General features: G+C 62.5%; 6 protein-coding genes across 6 annotated transcripts; all 6 read left to right on the top strand.

Annotated features, from left to right (window-relative positions):
- Positions 1 to 348: 348 nt before the first annotated feature.
- Positions 349 to 2,439, top strand: LDBPK_260410 (pseudouridylate synthase-like protein; the record flags this gene model as incomplete). Its single annotated transcript, XM_003861582.1, has 1 exon — positions 349 to 2,439. The coding sequence occupies one exon, from the start codon at positions 349 to 351 to the stop codon at positions 2,437 to 2,439; it is 2,091 nt and encodes a 696-aa protein (XP_003861630.1).
- A 2,469-nt stretch (positions 2,440 to 4,908) lies between these two features.
- LDBPK_260400 (hypothetical protein, conserved) lies at positions 4,909 to 5,211 on the top strand (the record flags this gene model as incomplete). The annotated part of the gene is made up of 1 exon (XM_003861581.1): positions 4,909 to 5,211. One exon carries the CDS (start codon positions 4,909 to 4,911, stop codon positions 5,209 to 5,211), a length of 303 nt encoding a protein of 100 aa, XP_003861629.1.
- An 869-nt stretch (positions 5,212 to 6,080) lies between these two features.
- LDBPK_260390 (hypothetical protein, conserved) lies at positions 6,081 to 7,772 on the top strand (the record flags this gene model as incomplete). Its single annotated transcript, XM_003861580.1, has 1 exon — positions 6,081 to 7,772. One exon carries the CDS (start codon positions 6,081 to 6,083, stop codon positions 7,770 to 7,772), a length of 1,692 nt encoding a protein of 563 aa, XP_003861628.1.
- A 508-nt stretch (positions 7,773 to 8,280) lies between these two features.
- LDBPK_260380 (RNA editing 3' terminal uridylyl transferase 2) lies at positions 8,281 to 9,813 on the top strand (the record flags this gene model as incomplete). The annotated part of the gene is made up of 1 exon (XM_003861579.1): positions 8,281 to 9,813. One exon carries the CDS (start codon positions 8,281 to 8,283, stop codon positions 9,811 to 9,813), a length of 1,533 nt encoding a protein of 510 aa, XP_003861627.1.
- A 794-nt stretch (positions 9,814 to 10,607) lies between these two features.
- Positions 10,608 to 11,411, top strand: LDBPK_260370 (hypothetical protein, conserved; the record flags this gene model as incomplete). The annotated part of the gene is made up of 1 exon (XM_003861578.1): positions 10,608 to 11,411. One exon carries the CDS (start codon positions 10,608 to 10,610, stop codon positions 11,409 to 11,411), a length of 804 nt encoding a protein of 267 aa, XP_003861626.1.
- A 2,441-nt stretch (positions 11,412 to 13,852) lies between these two features.
- LDBPK_260360 (hypothetical protein, conserved) lies at positions 13,853 to 16,414 on the top strand (the record flags this gene model as incomplete). Its single annotated transcript, XM_003861577.1, has 1 exon — positions 13,853 to 16,414. One exon carries the CDS (start codon positions 13,853 to 13,855, stop codon positions 16,412 to 16,414), a length of 2,562 nt encoding a protein of 853 aa, XP_003861625.1.
- Between the last annotated feature and the right edge of the window lie 100 nt (positions 16,415 to 16,514).

Below are 16,514 nucleotides of genomic sequence, written 5' to 3'. Positions count from 1 at the left end.
TCATGCACGCGCTTGCCGCGGGTGGTGGATGTCGTTTCTCATCTGCGAACGCTATGTGCCATAAGGGCCCCACCGCACTCTCTCGCGTCTTGCTGACCTCCTCTCGTTTTCCTCTGCTTTTCCCCACTTCATCATGTATGCTGCTGCTCATGCGGCCTTCTCCATCCTCTTCCCCCTTCCTGCTCCAAGAATACAAGGTTGAGACAGCGCCACGGGCGCCTTGTACGTGCGCCTCTGCAGGGTGGTGAGTGGTGTCGCGCCGCCGCCGCACCGAGAGGGGCAGAGCAACACAGTGGGGGGGGGAGAGCGCCAACACGGCCAACACCCACTGGGGGTGCCTAACAAAGAATGAGGGACAAGACGGCTCGGCGACGACCCGACCCGCGTCGCATGATGGTCGGAAAGGCGCCAAAGAATCACGTCCACATTGGGCTGTGCGTCCTGTACAGCGGCAGCGGATTTCGTGGGCTGCAGATCCAGGCCCACGCACCGACGTGCCACACAGTTGAGGGCGTGCTCATCCAAGCACTGAAGGATGCCGGCATCATCGCGGAGGTGGTCCGCGGAAGGCCTGCTGGCGAGCATCACCACTTTGCGCGCTCTTGCCGCACTGATCGCGGCGTTCACGCTATTCGAAACATGGTCTCCCTCTTCGTTCCCAAGGAGGTGTTTGAGGAGATGGGGCAGGCTGAGGGCATCTGTGAGAAGCTTAACAGGCAGCTCCCGTCCACGGTTCGCGTCGCGAACGTCATGCAGCTCTCCGGCAGCTTTATCCCGCGCCACTGCTGCAACCGGCGCGTGTACCGCTATATGCTGCCGCTCTACGCTCTCTTGCCCCCATGTGACACATGGACCGCGGTCGACAAGTACTACCCTGGCTGCCTCGCTCACGTGCAAGCGCTGGCGGAGGAGGCGGCCGCGGCGCAACGAACCCAGTACAGTATCCCGTACGTCGACCTAGAGAAGATGAATGCAGTCGCCCCTCCGGCCGATGCGCAGGTGTCGGCGTCGTCGTGGCTGCGCGACCTGAAGGCGAACGCGGATCGGTGCAACCAGGTGCTGCGCTCTCACTTCACAGGCTCGCGCCGATACCACAACTTCTCCGTCGACATCGACTCAAACCGTTCTGGTGTAAGCGCGAAGGTTATCCAGCCAACGACGGACGAGGCACTGCGCGCCATCTACCGCAGCGAAGTGTGCCCGCGGTTGTTCTTCTTCCCCTGCTCGACCAAGGGCAGAGCTGCTGACGAGGCGCCAGTTCCGGTACACGGCGAGAGCAGGACGGAGTACGACATGAATCTTCTCAGGTACCCGCCACGAATGTCCACTTCGCCGGAGGACACGGACGGCGGCAGCTTCGCGGCCTCGACGACGACGGCTCCTACCGGCACCAGCACCACCCCCGCCACATGCTTGTCACCGAACACGACAGCGCTGCCGTTCCTCTTCTTCCAAATTGAGGGCTGCTCCTTTCTGCTCAACATGATACGCAAGATCATCGGGTCGGTGCTGGCGGTGTGCCGCGGCGCTCGCGAGTCCATCCTCGAAGACGCATTCTCGCCTGAGCGTCGTGTCACGACCCCGCTGGCGCCGGGGCCGTACCTGTACCTTGCTCAGTCCACCTATCATGGGTACGACCGTTCCATTGGCGGCGCCGGCAATGCACACCAGCGTGGACGCCTCAGAAGGGTGCAGGACGCGTGGGGCGGCGCGGTTAGTGAGGCGGCCGAGGTGTTTGCGTTCCACAAGATTGCGGCGGACATCGTGGACGTGGATCTGAATGCGATGCCGCCCCTGGACGACATCCTCGCGGCGCGCGATCGTGCACGGGCGGCGAGCCGGCCGCACACTGCCGTCGAGGACGCGCATCTCGCCGACATGAAGGAGTACAAGCCTGTGCTTCCCACTCGCATTCCGTGGCCGGCCAGCAGCGAAATGACGGTGTTCTTGCGGCTACTGCGAGTCCATAACTGGAATGTGCGGCCTATCCAGCTCGACCCGGCCTGCAAAGCGCTGCGTGAGATCAACAATAGGAAAGAGCGGCTAGCTGCCTCCTCCGCGGCCGCCGCCGAATCACCGGGGGCCGAGGCAAGCAAGGCGGGAGAGGCGGATGGAGGCGATACCAAGGCGAACGAGACCACTGTAGAGCAGGCGGCTACGCCTACCGATGGTGCATGGAGGATGCACAGTGAAGGAAGCGGTACGGGTGGAGTACCGGAGGGTGGCGAGGATGGCTGGTTGTACGTGGCAGACACCCCTGAGGAGGCATCGGTTCAGCGCCAAGCCTACTTTGCAAGCTGGTGGAAGCGGGCTCGCCCCTGGGAGTACGACGATGCGACGGGGAAGTCCTTGATGCATGGCGAAGAAGTCGGCACCGAGGATGACTTCGATGACGGCGACGGCAGTACTGCTCGGCCGCGGCGACACCGCCGTGTCTGATTGCCGAGAAGAGTGCGACACTCTCCCTACCCCACCCTCCTCTTTCCACCTCCACTTGGTTTTGGCATTTGGGTCTCTTCGCTGCTCTGCCAGCTGTGCGCATCTAAGAAGCGAAGAGCAGCTCACGTGTTTCTTCGTTTTAGCGAAACACCTGTCATAAGCGGCAAGCCGCAACAGCACCACGAAAGCCTCACACGCTCACACTCATTCACATGGCTCTTGGACGGCGGTGAGGTGATAGGCTGGCTCTTGGGCAGAGGGAAGGAGCCGCGGAGGAGGAGAGAGACCGTGTGTGCACGGACCAGCCCACTCTCCTCATGAAGACCTGTGCCTCGTGTGCTCTGTCGTGGAGATTCTGTGTGTGTGTGGAGGGGGGGGTGCCCACCGCCTCTTCTCTCCGTCCTTAGCATTTGGTGGCTTGCTCGAGAGGCTGCGGCGAGGACAGCATGTCGAGCCGAGATGCACACAAACAGGCGTGGTTGCCGTTGCCGCGGACTCAGTCTCCTTCCTCATGCCGCTCTCACTACGGCCCCTGGAAGGGTGGAGGCCGGAATCGTGCGACAGGTCTTGGCGCACGCGCTGGCGCTACTGTGGTCCACCGCGTGCGTCTCTCATTTCAGTGGGTTTCTGGCCATTGCGAGTTGGAACACAAGGACAAAGTCGACAGGCTCCCGTAAACCGGCAGTGGCGGAGGCGCCGACGCTCACTGCACGGAGCACGAAGTCGGCCACCGGTCTCATACGCCAGACCGGCATCCCCCGAAACCGCGCGCTACAGGGCTCGGCACGCTGGGACAAGAGGTGCATGCGGGAGCCGTCCCACATTCGAAGGACCGGAGTGCTGAGCTTACGAGGCGACAGGAGGTCATGCTCGCCCGGTCGCGCACGGGCAGGTGCCCGCACTTTGTATTCCTGCAACGACGTCCGACTGGCAGCGACCACAACGGGTGCAGGTGATGTGCTGCCTACTGCTCCGCTAGAACTGCGGTACCCTCACGCCCTCGCCTGTGTTTTGCTGTGATGAGGTCCGGCTGGGTGTTGTGCCCGATATGCTGCTGCGCGAGACTCGCGGGTTTCTCCAGATACACCTTGTTTCGCGCTATGATCTTGCACGCAGTGACCTGGCCACGCACATCCCGCTCGCGCTGCATTGGCTTCCCCGCCGGGTGTCTACCGCTGCCCCCACCCCCCGTGCTCCGTCGGAGCGCCGTGCTGTGAGTTTTTTTGTGCGCCGGCACATGCTCATCGGCGGGTCCCTTCCGCTGGGCACGCCCCTCTACGACATGGCCTGAGGCGGCAAGTGAAGGCAGCGAGCCCCCTCTCCCGGCCACGGCGCCGCGCTGAGGCGGGCCCCACAGGGCAGAACTGCGAGCACAGAGCCCGCGCGCCGTGATGCACAGCCGGCACGTCTCGTACAGAACGCATACAGTGCATGGAGAGGCCGGATGAGCAAGAGCGGTGGGCGGGAACGGCGCGAAGCGGATCATGCCCGTGAGCCGCAAGGTGCGTGTGCGCGAAGCATGCGGCACGCCCTCGATGTGCCCGGGTGGGCTGATGAGGCGCAGATGCCGGAAGTGTGGCGAGGGCATCCCCAGCTGCACCGTCGAGTCCCCCCAGACCTGAATGTGACGAGCCTGCGGGGAGCCGATTGTGGAATGTCGCGGCCTGAAGAGACGGAGAGGGTGAAGCATGGCAGACAGGCAAGTGTGCCGGGCCTCGGAGGGTCCTGACCTGAATCTCGCTAGCTTCCGCCCCTGAGCTTATTCGCCATGCCCCTCTACCACCCCCTGCTACCCGCAAGACAGGCGCCACCGCTTTTGCCCTCGAGCAGGACCCGTGGATGCGGCTCGCTTTGGATCAAGGCATGCTGTCCACACGAGTCTCTGTCTGGCGCCGATGTCGCAGCACGTACTGGAGGAACGGGCGAGCAAGGGCAATAGGAGCCCGTTAGACGCATGGTTTGGTTGAGCAGCGGATGGCTTATCCAAGTGGACCAGAGGTAGGCCGTAGTGTGGCAGAGTCAGGCGAGCTGTGGCTGTGTCATGCGTGCACACGGGTAGACTTGTTCGTGGCCGAATAACATGTAAGAAAGGATTTGCTCAGTATTTTTTGTAGCACCACCAGCTCTCCCTCCCTCCCCCCTCCTCCCTCCTACATCCCGACTGGATTCACCTGCACTCCTTCCATCGCTGCATCTCTCTGCCTCCCTGCCGCTGTTTCGCCGGGGCCTAACCTTTGCGCGCGGAGCGTCGAAGAGCCGTCGTCACTGCACTTACAGAACACTACGCCAAGACAAGAGGGCGGCAACGACAACACCCAACAGGGGGAGGGGGCGCAGCAGTGGCTTGACGAGGGAAGGCGATCATCACGACGAGGGTGTGCTCTCCGTCTCCACCCCCGCACCTCGTACTCATCCTTCAGACCCCCCTCCCCTCCTCCTCCCCACACCACCTCCAACAGCCTATCGAGGATGACGGACCACCTTAGTAAGCACCACGTCTGGCGGGACTACTACAGGGAGGCGAAGCAGGCGACGAGTGCTCCCATGAAGTGTCCCTACTGCAAGCGACAGGGCCGCTTTGCCGCCAACACCTACGAAATAGCCAAGCGCATCCCCTCTGTCATGTCCGAGGGAATGGCACTCTGCCACTTCTGCGAGACTCCGATTGGGCGGCAGGCGGATGTGGTGCTGCAGCTGCGCTCCTGGTACTGCGGGTACTGCGAGCTGTGTGTTTGTCCGGCCTGCCAGAAGAAACAGCGGCAGCGGCGCTAGCCGGGCGCACCACAACGGAATGGCTCGGTGCGTTTGATAGAGTGCGTGAGCCACGGCGATTGACAACGCTGAGGTGCGGCAAGTGTTTGTGCTGCATGCGCGACTCTTCACCTCCCGTTGTCAGCCCGTCGGCCAAGCCTCTTGCATGCGCGGTGCTTTCTCTCTCGCTAACAACGCCGTCTCCCTCCGCAACCACCCTCGACGGCCTTTTACGGTATGCGTGCCGTCAGCCCGAGTTTCCGGCGCCGGCGGCTCTCCTCCCTCACTCCTTTGTGTTCCCCTGTCACACAACGGGTGATGTCACACTGGAGAACACGAACCAAGTGAGGTGAGGGCGTTTCTGTCTTGTGACCCGACGGCAGCGCAGCTGTCTGCCGCGTGCTCTTCCTACGCGTGGCCTTCAGCTCATTGCACTCACAAAAGTGCACACGTCAGTGAGAGAGACTGCGGGAGGCGGGTGAAGAGGTGGGGAGTCTACGACAAGCTTGCAACCTTCGAACACTCGCTCCCCTACCGCCGCTATTCTCTCTGGTGTGCATCCAGAAGGTTCGCAGCGCAACATGCGCCGGTGGTGATGACGTGCCCGTGCTGAGTCACGGATGCACACACGCTTAGACCGACTTCATGTGCTTCGCTCTCTTTTTTTTCCTTTCGCATACTTCTCCTCTCCCTAACACTTACGGCTTACTTGTGTGTCTCTTGCTCTCTGTGCCAGTGTCTCTGTCTGTCGTTGAGCAGGGAGGAGGTCGTCAAACACGGGTGAGCTCGGCACTACCACCGCGACTCGCGCACGCGCATAGCGCCGCGAATTCGAAGTTCTTCCAGCCTTATTTTCTGCTGCCTCTTTTCGCTTCATTGTCTCCACCGCCATGTCCCTCGCAGGCGATCCACTCGACCACCTTCTCCCTCTCCTAAAGCTGCCTCCGCGGCAGATGAAGAAGACGCACATCTCGTGTAAGAAGTGGCTGGCACGCTTTTTCAGGATCGTCGCACCAGAAGCAGGGATCCAGGCGCACGATGGAGACGCCTTCGGCGCTCTCGCGGCGCGCCTCCTCCCGCCCCATGAGCAAGCCACCGGCTTTGTGGCGTTAAACGGCGGCACCCATGCCGGTTGCACCCCTTATGACCTTCGTCAGACTCTGGAGGCACACGGACTGCTGCGCTGCGCTGCGGCCGCTACCCCGCAAAAATGCTCCTGCGCCTCTCCTACTGCTGCGTCTGCCACGCCGTTGCCGTCGAACGGCGTGCTGCAGCACAGTTCCACGCTGCCTTTTGTCGTGTGCAGCGTCCCGCTACAGTTGCCCCGCGATGCAGTGGAAGGAGCTGGTGCGGGGGCAAGGGCCTTGTCCCATAGTGTCTCTGTGATGCATGTTGCTGTGGCGGAGCTGGCGCACTTTGCCGCCTCTGCCGAAGGAGCGTCTTCCTGCCCCAGTGGGGCGGACCTCCGCGACGACGAGGTCACCCAAACGGGGGCGCTGGTGCACACCTCGCCCGCGTCCTCCCCCGCTGTTGACGGCGCGGCAGCCGACAAAGCATCCGTGGTGGTGGTGGTGGTGCTGCAAGTGCTGCCGAACGCCTCGCTGTGGAAGGAGGCATCGTCTTCGACGTCCTCTTCCTCTGCAAAGAAGGGCTGCGGCTTCCTCTACTTGGTGCCGTGTGACGCCGCTGCCGTGCGCTCGCGCGTTGCCCACTTGTTGCAGCGGCCGGTCGTCGGAATTGAGCGGCTGCTTCCATCCTCGACTAGTCTGTCGTGTGCTGCCGCCGAGGAGGAGCGAGGCTCACAAGACTGCTCCTCGAGGGCGCGGCCGACCCAGTCGCTCTCAAACGGGGCAGCGCCGCCAGCACGTACGTGCACATCACAAGCTGTGCCGGATGTTCCCGGCCTCTTCCTTGTGGAGGACTTTGTAACGGCAGATGAGGAGAAGACCATATGGCACGAACTTCACCACGGACGTCCGCGGCTACAGATGGAATATCTCTCGCGCCGCCGCGTGGCACACTTCAACCGCCGCTTCCTCTACGGAGTGAATGCGCTCACGGCGGAGGGGGACGTGACGAACGCGCGTCCGTCTTTCTATGTGTGGATGCGCGCACGGCTGCAGAATGACATGGCTGCCGGGGGCGTGCGCATCGACGGAGATTATCCCTTCCGCCCTGGCGACCACGAGTGCGACCAACTGACGGTGAACTACTACGACTACAGCGAGGTAGGGGCGTGCGGCATTGCCGCCCACGTGGATGCGCACAACGCGTTCGACGACGCAGTTTTCATCGTGTCGCTTGGCTCGTACACCGTAATGGAGTTTTCGCGCTGGGATGCACCGGCAGAGGTGGCTGCGCCTGTCGGCGTCTACCTAGCCCCACGCTCCCTCGTCGTCATAGCTGGGGAGGCCCGCTACGGCTGGACGCACTGTATCTCTGAAAAGAGGACGGACACGCTGTCCGAGCTACTGCCTACCTTCAGTCGAGGGGATAGGATGAGCCTCACATGGCGGCGCGGGCGGACGCAGCGGCACACCAAAGCCGAGTGCCCGTATCCTGCCCTGTGCGACGGTGCGTAAAGGCCTGCGCGTGAGAGTGGCAGCCGCTCTTTATTTCGAACCCGTTCTTGCTGTCTGTGTGCTTGGGTGTCCGCATCCTTCTCTGTCTTCGTTCGTCGCTGCAGTAAGCCACATGTGTTCACGCGACATCCGTCCTCACCTTTTCGTTCCACGCTCTTGACCTTGGCAGCTCCAGTTTCTGCCATTGCAGATGTGCACACGAGCTCAGAGCGACATGGGCCGGGATGCACAGCACGCCTGAGGACGGAAAAGCGCCCCGATGTGTGCGAGGCAACGTCTCCCTCTTTGCTGCTTCACCTCCTTTGATGCCGCTGGGCCCTCCAACGTCTCCGCTCTCTTCCCCACGGACTTGTCTCTCGCAGCCTGCATACTGCCACACGGAACAGTGTTGCGTGAGGTCTTCTCATTTATCGGCCGCAGGCGTGCACGCACCTTTCTTCGCACCGAGGTGACCGCATATACGCGCGTCGCATGCGAAGCCTCTGGGAGGTAGTGATAGGCCGTCGCTATGCACGCCCCTACTCCACTGTACCTCTACGTGGCCGTCACGCGCGGGCTGCGTTCGAGCGCGGTGGCGGCGCCGAGTTCGGCTGACGCTGCATCTTCGCCGAGCGCAGCGTCCTCGTCGGCGTCGGAGGGGGTCAGCTACGCCTCGCACCTGGTTGCTTCGAAGGATCACTACGAGCTGTGGGGTCGCGCGCTGCTGGAGGAGAACAGCAAGCGGATCGGCCCAGAGCAGATGTTTCGCACGGCCATTCGGGCCCAACAGCAGCTGCAGATGCTTGCCGACAAGTGGACGCCGGATGCGAAAATTTACTGCTGCGGGTCGTTGGTGACGCACGGGCAGATGGAGTGGGGCAGCGACCTCGACCTTGCCTGTGTCTTCGACGACCCGTACCCCGACCACTCCGTGCAGGCGAAGCGCACGGAAAAGCTGTGGTCAGTTGTCAAGCGCTACATGCCGCAGTTTCTGCGCAACAATCTCTTGGCCCTCACGGAGGCTCGCACCCCTGTCGTGAAACTGCGCTACGTCAACGACGACAAGGTCGCGCGGGGGCGGTACACCGTGCTGACGGAGGAGGAGGACCGCAAGTCGCGCACGACCCTGTGGGACATACGCAACCGCCATCTGGATTCCAAGGACCTGGAATACATCGCCACAAAGATGGGGCGGGAAAATATCGAGGGCATCTGGGTGGAGCGGACGACGTATGGCTGCCGGTGCGCGGTGCAGTGCACGTCGCGCGAGCAAGCCATCGAGGCTGTCGGCTTCTTCCCAGATGGGGTGATCATGACCAAGGGCATGCGCGAGGACTACACGCGCGACATGCTGGACCTCCGATACGTGCCGGAGATGTTCATGTACAAGTGGGATATCTCTTTTGTGGCTTACGGCGTCAAGAACAGCTACCTGCTCCGCCACTATCTGCACAACGGCCCCCCAGCTACTCGCCACGCAGCCATGGCCGCGAAGGCGTGGGGCAAGGCCTCCGGCGTGGGGCTGGGGACGGCAGCCATGCTCACCTCCTACGCGGTGACGGTCATGTTTGTTCACTACCTCTTGGCAACTCGGCAGCTGGCCTGGATCGACCCGTGGTCGCTAGCTCATCCAGTCCACATGCCGCGCTTCCCCGACTTCTCCCCACTTTGGGACTGCGACCCGGTCGAGCTCGGCAAGCTCTTGCACGGCTTCTTCATCTACTACGCGGCTCACTTCAACTATGAGAAGAACATTGTCAGCCTCAGCCGCCCGCGGCTTTCACTCCGCTCCGACTTGAACTGGAACTTCCCGCAGAGCAAGCAGGGCACATTCAGCTACCTCCTCGGCATCGAAGACCCGTACGAAGACGTCGGGGCCGGCGGACTGAACCTCGGTCGCCACCTGCATCCAGCTAAGTTCAACCAGGTAAAGCAGGAGTTCGCGCGTGCGGCGGCCACGATGGAGCGCTACGTGCCGTCGAATGCACCCGAAAAGACGATCCTCGGTGTCAGACGCGGGGGTACGTCGAACCACCACCATCACCATAACCGCTTCGATTAGTCGTGTGGGCCACACGTGCCTATGCTTCTGTCTCTGCCTCTGCGCGTGACCTTTTCACGTTGAACATCTCTTTTTCCGCTGTGCTGTGCCGCGGGTAAGTCTCTCTTGATGTGCGGTGTGTGCGTGTGCGTGTGTGCTCTGTAGGTGTTTTGTTGTGCCTCCTTATCGAGTTGTCTCGCAGCAGCACTCATGTGCCCGCCTCTCCCTCCCTTCTTTGGCAAGGCGTGCGCCATCGGCTCATGTGCTCCGCTAATGCGTCACGTCGCCGCTCTAGGCGCCACGGCATCTCGTGGCTGCTGGGCATCCACTTCAGCTGCCTGTCGCGAGCAGGTGCCACCCCAGCACTGTCGTGCTTCGACTTTTGTGGCCCATGCCTCTGCCTCTCCATCTCTGCCCGACTCCCCCCTCCCTCCGTGCTTCTTCCCTCTCCGCGTATGCGCACGCACGCGCAGAGCCGTAAACATACGCACGACCCCACTCCCCTCTCTCTGCCGCCCGCGTTGCCATCGCCGCGACATTGCGCTTCCTGTGCATTCTTTGAACCTTCGCCCTCTCCCCTTTCCACTGCCCCGCCCTCGGCTGCATCGCCTCTCCCCTCGCGTGTGTGTCTGTGCTGCTGCTGGCCCAGTCGCCGAGCCAGACTCGCTCTTTGCTGTTTGTTGTTCCACGGAGCGCAGCCATCGACTCGACGCGCGGCAACCGCAGGAAGCGCGAGACTAATCGGCTGATATACACGCCAAGCGACTCTGCAGAGACACGCGCTCACACACTGGCACACCACCAAACCGACGATAATGAAGGGCTTCCTGAAAAACACAAAGTCGTCCGGAGGCTTTGACCCGGTCAAGGTGCGCGCCAACATCCGCATGGCCACCACGCGTCTAGGAATGCAGAAGAACAAGCTGGTGAACAGCGTCAAGACGCAGCGCCGCAGCGTTGCAGAGTTGCTCGCTCTGGAGAAGTACGACTCTGCTCGCATTCGGGTCGAGAACTGTATCCGCGAGGATGTGAACATCGAAGGCTACGAGGTGCTGTCGCTCTTCCTCGACCTGTTGGCGAATCGTGTGCAGCTCATCGCCGAAAGCAAACCGCTCAAGACGGACAAAAACAAGAAGGACCCGAGCTCGGCATGCCCGCCGGAGCTGAAGGAGGCGATTACGTCGGTTCTGTGGGCGAGCGCGCGTATCGGTGACTCGGTGCCGGAGCTGGCGGCGCTGCGCAAGATGTTTGAGTCGAAGTTCGGTCACGAGTTTGTCGAGATGTCGATGTCGAATGCCGAGTTTTCCGTGAACCAGCGGATGATGGAGCGGCTCGGCATGTACACGCCGCCGAACGACAAGTGCGTTGCCTACCTCACCAACATCGCGAGCGAGTTCCAACTGACGAACTACGACGAGGAGCGACTTCGAGACCCAAACGGGCTGGTCGCGTCGGCAGCTGCGGCCAGCGGTGGTGGCGTCGAGTGCTCCGGTGCCGGTGCAGCGTTGAGCCAGCAGGTGTGCGGCTCTGTGCGGACGCCATCTGGCCTGCACATCCCGCCCATGCAGGCCCCCTACGACGCCATTGACCAGCGCCTCCTGCAGCTGATGTGCGTCTAGTAACTGCGCATGTATGTAAGCTTGGGGTAGGGAATGGCACAGCTCCTCCGTCAGAGGCGCATACATGACGGCGAGCAAGGGACGAAGGCGGCGAGAACCACTGAGCGCTTCCAGACACAGACGAGGGTCTTCACGTGCCGCGATCCAATTATAGAGCACCGTCCGACCCTCCCCTCCGCCTCCTGCTCCTGTCCTTCGCGTTCCTCAGCCCACGCCGTGTTGCCCGTCACGTGCTCGCCGCCTTGTGCCTTCCTTCATCTTCTGCGGCATACGGTGTGGGCCGGCTCTGTTGGTGAGTGCTCAGGCACTTGCCGGGTATCGTGCTCCCCGTTGACTGTCTTCTCCTCCGTCTTACTGTGATGGACAGGCTTATGCAGCATCCATCTCCAGTGTCTGTGCCCTTGGTCCTTCGCCTCTTCGCGCTCCTCTCCTCCCATTTCGTGCCTCATGTTCCGGTTCTTATGCTTCTTTCCGAAGCAGCAGCGTGCGCTGCTGCCTGTTGCACTGTCGCGTGTTTGCTGCTCGTCCTCCCCCCGTTGCTCCCTTGTGACGGACAGCCCCCCTCTGTGGGCGGTATAAACAGGGTTCGGCGCTCGCACTCTCTGTCCGGGAGAAGCCAGTCGACCCCCCCAGCCCCTGCCCCTCCCCCTGCCGATGCCGAGCCCCTCCCCCTTCCCCCTGCTGGTGGTGTCAGGGGGCGGCACCCACCTAGGTAGGGATGCCAGAGCGATGTGTGGCTGCTGATGTCGGCGGTCGTGTCCTGGGGCGGCGTTGCGTCGGCGCGACCCGCGACCGTGGGCACGTCTGTGGCATCCATATGAGAATAGGCAAAGCATCAGGGTGACTCGAAGGTACCTCACCCCTACCCCCGACCCACACACGCCCCACACCGGTGTGGGGAGGCTGAGCCACCGCGAGGGGGAGGGGCGGGGAGGGATGCGCGAGGTGGCGACTGGGCATCACGTGAGCGGCTGCGAGGCGACCTGCGGGGGCCGAGGTGTGAGTGGACAGAGTATGAGGCCGAGGCGGTGCTTCGATGATCGGGCCGGCGCGCTGGTGTAGCGCGCGTGTGTCTACGGCTGCATGGGCACCACACACGGGACGGGTCTGTGAAGGTCCAGGGCTGGAGTGGCGCGGGGAGGGGGGCCGTTCGAGTCGCGTTGAATGGCACCGGGTGGACTCGGTGGCAAAGCCGTTGTTCGGTCGTCTGCTTCTCTCCGTTTGCGGATGCTCCCGACACGCACACATGTGCGCACGCGCATCCATGTATGTACGCTGTGCGTGGATTTTGATGTATTCATCTGCTGCCTGTTGGTAGACGGCAGGAGGAGGGACGGCTGGTTCTTGTGACAGCGCCGTGGGCTGCCGGTAATGCGTGTATGTGCTAGCGAGTTGTCTGCTCTGCACAGCCGCCTTTGTGTTTTGGTTTTCTTTCTGCATGCTGCCTAATTCGTTGGCCGCGCCGTTGTGTCATTGCATGCCCAACTGCATTCTTCGACATCTTCTCCTGCGCACGTGTTCAATGTGTTGATGGCTGTCACTGTCGTCGACTGCGCCACTTGCCGCGTTCACCGTCATCACGCCAGGTGCGTATGTGAGTGTATGTGTGTCTCTGTCGACGTGCCGTCACCACGCGGATGGAGATGATCTTGACATGTACAGCTGTGCTACCCCCCGCCTCTGTCGCCTTTCTGCACCTCATTCCTTCGCGCATTGCGTTGCACCTCCTGCGCCGTGCATCGGAGTGCTTCAGGGAAAAGGCCATGAGGGAGCAGTGGCGATAGGCGAGTTGGGGTGGGGTGGGGCGTACACCAGCAAGCCAAGAACACACAAGAAAAGACGGACGCTCACCCCTTCCTATGGTAGTTCTACACCGACGCCCACGCGTCTCTCGAAGTTACCTACGAGCTCGAGTGCAGTTCTCGCGGTCGTCTCGCTGGCTGGTTTGCGCCGGCCCCTTTCGGGTAATTCGAGATGACTACACATCCACCCGGCTTGCCTCAGCAGCTCTCTCCCACTCCGCAACTCTCTCTCTCTCTGCTTCCTCTTCTCGTCTGCTGGCGCTTCGGCGAGCACTGCGTGCGTGCCGCTCACGATGTTTTCGTCTGCTCCAGTTCTCTGCGACTCTTGTGCACTGCTGTCTTCTCGTGCCGTGTGTGCTGACCGAGGCCATTCGCCGCCCCTCCATCTCCCCATCCCTTGCGTCGTCAGCTCCCGGTCGACGGCGCATCGCACACAGGGGAGAAGGCTTGTGCACGTTGCGCACCGTATCTCTCACTTACGCCCCCCCCCCCCGCATTGAGATAAGGCGAGAGGGACACGCAGGTGCGGTGGCACGCGTATGTATGCCGCCTTCACGTGCATAGGGGGTTGCGCATTTCGTAACGCAGCGTAAGGACTCGCTTTACGGCCACACACAAGCTCCAGCACACCTCGCGTCCATGAGGGCGACACGCACGACGAAGGGCCTCGTCGAGGCTGCCAGGCAGTGTCTTGCAGAGGGCACGTTTGCGCCGGAAAAGGCGGCCGAGCTTCTCCAAGCCGCGGTTCAGCAGGACCCCACGTATGTGCATGCGCTCGTGCTGCGGTCCACCTTGGCTTCCCGCCTTGGTCACCTAACGTCGGCCCTCGCCGACATGTCACTCGCAATCGAGGTGGACAAAGGCAGCAATGACCCGCGCCGCCTCGCGTCCCTCTACGGGGGTCGGGCAAACCTGTGCTACCGCATGGGCCGGTACGCGGACGCCGTCACCGACTTGCGCAGCGCGCTGCGGTGGGAGCCGGATAATGGGATGTGGTGCTACGAGCTTGGTCGTGTGCACATGCAGCAGGGCTGTGTGAGCCTCGCGCAGTGGTGCCTCCAGCAGGCCCTGCAGGAGCCGATGTGGTCTCGCGTCAACGAGGCTACGCGGCCGAAGGTGTACGCCCTCTACGGCCGCAGCTGCCTCAGAAGCCGCGAGTACAAGAAGGCAAAGATGCTGCTGGGCAAGTCTGTCGAGGTGGGAGGGGAGGGGCCCGCCTCCGTGCTGCACGACATGGGACTTGCCCACTACTTCGAGGGCACGTCCCTTGTTCAGGCCGTCGAGTACCTGACGCGGGCGACGGAGATGGACGCACAAACGCTGGAGTTCCCCATGCACCTTAGCCTCGCACTCGTGCGCAGGAAGCGGTACGCCGAAGCACTGTCCAGGATGAATGAGGCGGTCCTGCGAGGCCAGGAAGAGCACAGCCTTCGGTTCTACCGTGGCTGCATCGAGATGGAGTTGGGCATGGGCCCGCAGGCACTCATGGACTTGCAAGCATCTACAGTAATGGAAACAGCCAGGCAAGAACCGGCGGGAACGACACCGCAGAAGACCGCCGCGCACGCGTGCCTTGCTATGGGTCTGACTCACATCTTCTGCGACAAGGACCTCCCCTCCGCGGCAGCGTCCCTTGAGTCCGAGACGTTGCAGCAGACCCGAGAGGTGTCGATCCGGTTGTACGCTAGTTTGCTGCTCGGGATTGTGCGCCACGAAGAGGGCGACCGGCATGCAGCGCTTCGGGCGCTGCAGAACACGCTGCAGGTGCTGAGGGAGACCGCTTGCGCCCACCGCAGCGGCGGCGGCGACGAGGAGCGGCCCTCGCGCATGAGCGAGCTGCCAGTGTGCGTTGCAGATGTGGAGATACTGACACTCACACACCTCGGACTCGTGTATAGCGACTACGGCTACACCGACCTCGCCGCGCGCCACTTCCGCGAGGCTCGCCAGCGCTCCACCCAGCATCAGCTCGACGCCGCGCAGAGAGACATCTGCTTCTTCCGACTTGCTGTGTCGGAGGTGGAAGTGAAGGACCACCTCGGAGCGCTGCAGACGCTGCAAGCCAGACCCTTCAGCGAAGGTGAGCCATCTATAAAGACTGCCGACCCACCCTCACCACCGCTTGCGGAGGCATCCCAGAGTAACTCCACACCTGCAGAGGTGACCGACGCCAAGGAACCTAGCAATGAGTCGTCGACAGAGCGTGCGAAGCACGAGCCGCACACGGTTCGACCTACTAGTACCTCCCATGCTGCGTGCCACCGCGTGTTGCCGGGAGAGGTGGAACACCTGCACGCCGTTATTCTTAGACGACTGGGTCGACTGGAACTGGCGCTCTCCTGGGCGACCGCCGCGATCGAGGCTAGTCAGAGTGTGGCCGGCCAAACCTCTCACATCGCCTCCTTGGCTTGTGGCCGAGCTGTGCCGGCCTTTCTTTATAACCGCGCGCTGGTCTTCTTTTCTCTAGCCCGCTATGCGGAGGCGCTGGCGGACGTGCAGGAGTGCACTCGCGCCTGCAGCGAGGCCGAGCGCGCAGTGGCGCTCGGTGCTGAGGCGGCTGACCCCTACTACCTGCAAGGTCGCATCCATCATTCCCTCGGTGCGCACAGTGCCGCCCTTGACAGTCTCACTGAGGCGCTGAAGCTCAACCCCTCGCTGCAGCGCACTCCGCCTTTTGCATATGCGTACGGTGTACTGCTCGCGATTGCGGGGCGACTTAGCGAGGCCCTCGCCGCTTTCACCGCTGCCATCATCGCCCATACCGAGGAGGCTGCTGCGGCGGCCACGGCACGTAGGGAAGAGCACCCGGTGCTGGGTGGTGGGGCGGAGTGCGCGCCGCTTGGATACTATCATGAGCGTGCGAAGATATATCAGCAGCTCGGTAGCTACGCAGATGCTCTCAGGGACTACAACGTGGTTCTGGGGCGCGCCCCAGGCGCACCGCTGGCAGCGCCTCTTGTAGGCGGCACGTCAACCACGGCGTCCCCCTCGGCGTGGAACGCGCTGGTGAACCGCGCACTCACGCTAAAGGAGCTGAAGCGGTACGACGAGGCAGCGATGGACTGGGACGCTGCGCTGCGTAGCGATCGCAGCGGCCTCCTTGCCACCTTAACGAGCCACGACGTGTACGAGCTATCGTACATGCACCTGTGCTTACCTGGCGAGGAGCTGACCGCTGTAGCGGTTGAGGAGCCGTCGTAGCGCACCGCCTGCGTGCTCTCCCCGCTCCTTTCTCTGTATGGGCTGGTGGCGGCCTCTTTTACTGACCTCTGGCCGCGCGCGTCAGCGCACGATCGGCGAG

This window comes from Leishmania donovani, chromosome 26 (genome assembly GCF_000227135.1).
Source record: "Leishmania donovani BPK282A1 complete genome, chromosome 26".
Taxonomy (NCBI): domain Eukaryota; phylum Euglenozoa; class Kinetoplastea; order Trypanosomatida; family Trypanosomatidae; genus Leishmania; species Leishmania donovani.
Note: the sequence above shows the minus strand (reverse complement) of the source record. Positions and strands in the feature narration are given on the sequence as shown.